We start from the raw sequence: 4756 nt of genomic DNA on the forward strand, positions 1-4756 counted from the left end.
AATAATTTTTATGTTCATTACATGTTGAGATGATACTACTAAATTAATTTTACCTCTTCCTTTTTGCCTTTTTAAATGTGGTTCCTAGAAAAATTTAAATTAACTTATGTGACTCGCATTATATTTGTATTAAACAACAATGCTTTAGAAAGATGTTCAGTATATATATATATATCAACTATGTATGCACATTTATTCAATTTCCTCATAAAAGAAATTAGGCCACATTCTTCTGTCCTGGCTTTTTTCACTGAAATATATTAAAGATCTCTTCATACGGGCATGTGATAATTTTCTCACTCTTTTTTTTAACCTCTTTTTAATGTAATATTTTTATTGAGGTGAAATTCACATAACATAAAATTAACCATTTTAAAGTATACAATTTAGTGGCATTTAGTACATTCATGACATGATGCAATCAACACCTCTACCTAGTTCCAAAACATTCTTGTCACCCAAAGAGATAACACCCCACCCATCAGGCAGTCACTTCCCACTTCCCCCTTCCCCAGCCCAGGGCAAGTCTGTGGATTCAGGACATTTCACATAAATGGAATCCTACAATATGTGACATTTTGTGTCTAGCTTCTTTCACTTAGCATAATGTTTTTGAGGTTTATCCACATTATAGCACATGTTAGGACTTTATTCACTTTAATGGATGAATAATATTCCCTTGTCTAGGTAGGCCACATTTGGCCTTATTCTTTTCAAAGGCTACACAGCATAGATAAATGCCCACTACTTATTGGATCTGTCCCTCCTAGCTGACATGTGGGTCATTTCCTCATTTTTTGCTATTACCCATGACATTTCAGTGAGCTGCTCCACACACATATATACCTTGGACAGAAGAACCACAGAATAAAGGCTTAGAAATTAAACTGCTAGATCAAAGATACGTGTGTGAAATTAGGATAAATCCATGAATTTGTATCCAGAGGTGTTTACCCAGCCCCAGTGTCTGAGGTTTCTGTCTGCCCATGCCTTCACTAGCACTGAGGATTAAAATTTCAAAAGTTTTGTCAATGTGATAGGTGAATACTGGCATCGTTATGATTTATTTTCATTTGTAATAATGTTTTGCATGCTTATTTGCAACCAAACTTCCTGTTCATATCTTTAATCTCTTTTTTTTCTTTTAGGTTGTTTTATCTTTTTCTTATTAAGTAGTATAGGCTCGTTCTTTGTGTATTAAGGAAATTAGCTCATATGTTAAGGAAATTAGTTCTTTGGCTTGCTCATGATGAAATTTTTTTTTTACTTTGCATATGGCATTTTGTTGTTGTTGTTCACTGAAGCTTTAATTTTCTGTGCTGGCAAGTGTATCAACCATTTCCTGTGCGGCTTCTGAAACTTAGATCCTGCCTAGAAAGGCCTTAGCCCATCCCTGGCTATAAATAAGTGAATGCAGGTTTTTTCTTAGATTCTTTAAGGTCTTATTTGTAATAAATTTTTGATTTGTAATAAATATTTGTAATAATTTTTTTGATTAATTGTTTGCTCCAGCTTCACTTATTTCGGGGTGAGAACTGCACTTCATGTTTTCCCCCAAAATGGCCAAGCCTAGCCTAGGAATTGGTCATTGTTTCTCTTGTCTCCTCCAGGAAACTACAGGGCTCCTTTGACCTTCAGGTCAAGGGCATCACCATTTCGGCCAACCTCCTCTTGGGCAGCGAGCCCTCGGGGAAGCCCACGGTCACTGCCTCCAGTTGCAGCAGCCACATCCGTGACATAGAGGTGGACATCTCGGGAGGTTTGGGGTAGGTCACCACTGGGACAGTGGCCAGTTTGACCCCTGGTTGCCACCCAAGATCCCACCAGCCAGTGGCCCGGCCTTTGATAAGCAAAAGGGTCCAGGTGAAATGCACAGGCACTTGGAGGTCATTCTTTGGGGGACATTGCTGATTCGAGGCCAGGGTAATGGTGTGCCATTTCTACCAAAAAATGAATGTCAAGAAACCATCATCAGGTGAATGAAATTCAACTATTAGAGGAAAACAAAGGCTTTTGGCCAAAAGAGAGTTTGTGAAAAATATATAAGGCTTTGGGCAAGCCTCTTTGAGTCAAGTTTCCTTAATTAGAAAAATATTGATTCTCAAGCCCCTTCCCCCCCACCGCCCCGCCCCCTACCCCCCAAAAAAACTATTGAATTTGCTTGGTAAGTAGCAGGGCACTCAGATGCCAGATGCCTTGAATCACTGAGTGTGCTGGGAGTTGGGACTCTGGGACCTAGGAGGGTACCAGGATGGGGTGGGGAGAACTCCCATGGGAACTGACCTAGCCAGAAACCAGGGCCTGGCTTTCCCTGCTGCCCACCATCACTGTGTTCAGTGACACACAAGCGACCATCCACTGTGCTCCTCTCCCCAGGTGGCTGCTGAATCTCTTCCACAACCAAATTGAGTCCAAATTCCAAGAAATATTGGAGAACAAGGTAGGATTGTCTGCGCTGCTGACATCTGCTGAGCCACGCAAGGGCTGGGCTCAAGTCCTCACTGACCTCTGGCCCTGGACAGCCATGGGGCCTAAGGCCCAGAGAGGACAAATCATTTGCTGAAGGTCACAGAGCTGGTGTATAGCAAAGTTGGGAACAAAACATAGGTCTCTAGACCTTGAGTCTGTCCAGTGAGACAGAGGATGGTTAGATGCTTGGCCAGCAGTAAAACAGCAGAGGCCAAACAGACTCCTGACCCTCCCTCTGCTTGACTTTGCTCACTGCCCCCCACTGCCCTGCATTCCACAAAGGCCAAAAAGGAAATTAACACTGAGATGCCTGCAGAGACCAGGTGGGAAACTTTAGGAGTGCATGAACCAGGGGAGAACCCCAGTTCCTACCTGGGCAAGCTCATGAGAACCTGCCCTGGATGGGAAGGCAGCCACGAAGTGTCAGGTTTTTGTATTAAAAAAACTATGTAAAATCTCCGAATTTTGGAATCTTGCTAAAACAAAGAAGTTTCCATGTTAACCTTCAGTTCTTCCAAACACTCACTTCATACCAAAATCCCATTTCCCGGGTATCATACACCTAGAGCTGTCGGTAGCAATGACTGTGCTTAGCAAGGGAGAAAGTAATGAAGAAGAAATGGAGAAAACACACACAGATATGCACATAGACACGCACCTTGCCCTCTCTCTCGGTCCAGGGTCTGGTTTGGCTTTGAGAGCTCACTGGTGATTCATCAGGAATAGCAGGCAGACTCTACAGAGTGGGCATGGCAAGCTATATTCTGTTCCTTTCCTTGTTCTGGGGTTCTGGGGTCTCAGGGAGCTTGGAAAACATGCCAGCCTCCTTTTCCAGTACCTTTTTGCCATGTTGTAATGCATCGGGGGAAACAGAGAACATTGATCAATCCAGCCAAGTAGATACTAAGTGATGGCATTTAAAAAGTATCTACATTAATTATACACTTATTTGTGTGGCTATTTCTACTTACTATCCAGTTCTGCTATTCAACTCTAAATTCTGGGAGTTCAGAGCCTCCCATAGGAAAAGATCTTTAATGATGGGGTTTCAGGCAGTGCCTCCAGCCGATGTCCCCTCATCAGGCCAACTACCTAGCTCAGATGTTCAGCTCTGGGACCAACTTTGGAAGGTCCAACTGGACTCTATTGATTGTTTTTGTTCCTTTGGAACCTGGCACATGCTAAGTACTTACACTTTTTTGTAGAATTAATGAGCAATGGGCAAATATGTGAAATAATGTGACTAAAGCAATTAGCACAGTGCCAGACCGAAGCCAGGGAACTCCCTCAGCCTTTCTCTTCCCATTTTTTTTTTCCAGATTTGTGAAATGCTCCAGAAATCGGTGACCTCTGACGTACAGCGTTATCTCCAAACTCTGCCAGGTAGGGCATCTTACCCAACTCTAGACCAGTTTATTTCTATCAGTTTTTTAAAGAGCATATACATACCTTATAAAACCTTAAATGGGATAGAAGTATAGAAAGTATACATTGAAAGTCTCTTTTCTCCCCGAATTTTCTTCCAAGAGGTAACCTCTATGTTGGGTGTATCCTCTCAGATATTTTCTTGGCATATGCCAATATAAATATACATAAATATATGAATATACATTCATATATGTATTCCTTTTACAGGAATATATGCGTATATGCACAATTATGAATTGATATTAGTCTGTAGATAGCATAGGTATATTATCCTTTTGCAACTTGCATATGTTAGAGATTTTTCTATATCAGCGCATGAAAATTGATCTTACTTTTTAAAACTTTTTTTGTGAAAGTTAATACATAGAAAAAAGTATTCAAACCATAAGTGAACGGCTTAAAGAATTTTCACAAAGAGCATGCATAGACCAGCTCCCAGATCGATATACAGAATGTGACTGGCCTTTCAGAGCCCCCTCACGTGTCCTTTGTCACTACCCAATCGAGGGTAACCATTATCCCAACTATTACCAGCAAAAATTAGTTTTGCACTGTGTATTTGAGTGGAACCTTGTAGTGTTTAGAAGAATTTATTTAGAAGAAAGTATTTAGAAGGCTTTCTCTGTTCCACTTTAAAATACAAATTCGATCTATGTTGTCGCACATAGTGAGTTCATTCATTCTCTTTGCTGTGTCATATTCCACTGTCTTCGTCCCTCCATTTATTTCCATTCTACTGTTGAAGGCCATTTGGGTAGTTTCAGTTTTAGACCATTATGGTTAGTGCTGCTATAAATATTCTAGTACAACGTGGATACATTTCTTGGGGTTCTACTCAGGAGTAAAATTGCAAGCTCAC

At 40.9% G+C, this 4756-nt stretch overlaps 1 protein-coding gene across 1 annotated transcript in view; it reads left to right on the forward strand.

Moving 5' to 3' along the window:
* The window catches only part of LBP (lipopolysaccharide binding protein), a 22056-nt gene that overhangs the window by 4163 nt on the left and 13137 nt on the right, over window positions 1-4756 (forward strand). The window contains 3 exon segments of the mRNA XM_011366599.2: window positions 1611-1766; window positions 2377-2440; window positions 3789-3953. Coding sequence (XP_011364901.1) covers window positions 1611-1766; window positions 2377-2440; window positions 3789-3953 — 385 coding nt within the window.

This window comes from Pteropus vampyrus, unplaced genomic scaffold, assembly GCF_000151845.1.
Source record: "Pteropus vampyrus isolate Shadow unplaced genomic scaffold, Pvam_2.0 Scaffold125, whole genome shotgun sequence".
Taxonomy (NCBI): domain Eukaryota; kingdom Metazoa; phylum Chordata; class Mammalia; order Chiroptera; family Pteropodidae; genus Pteropus; species Pteropus vampyrus.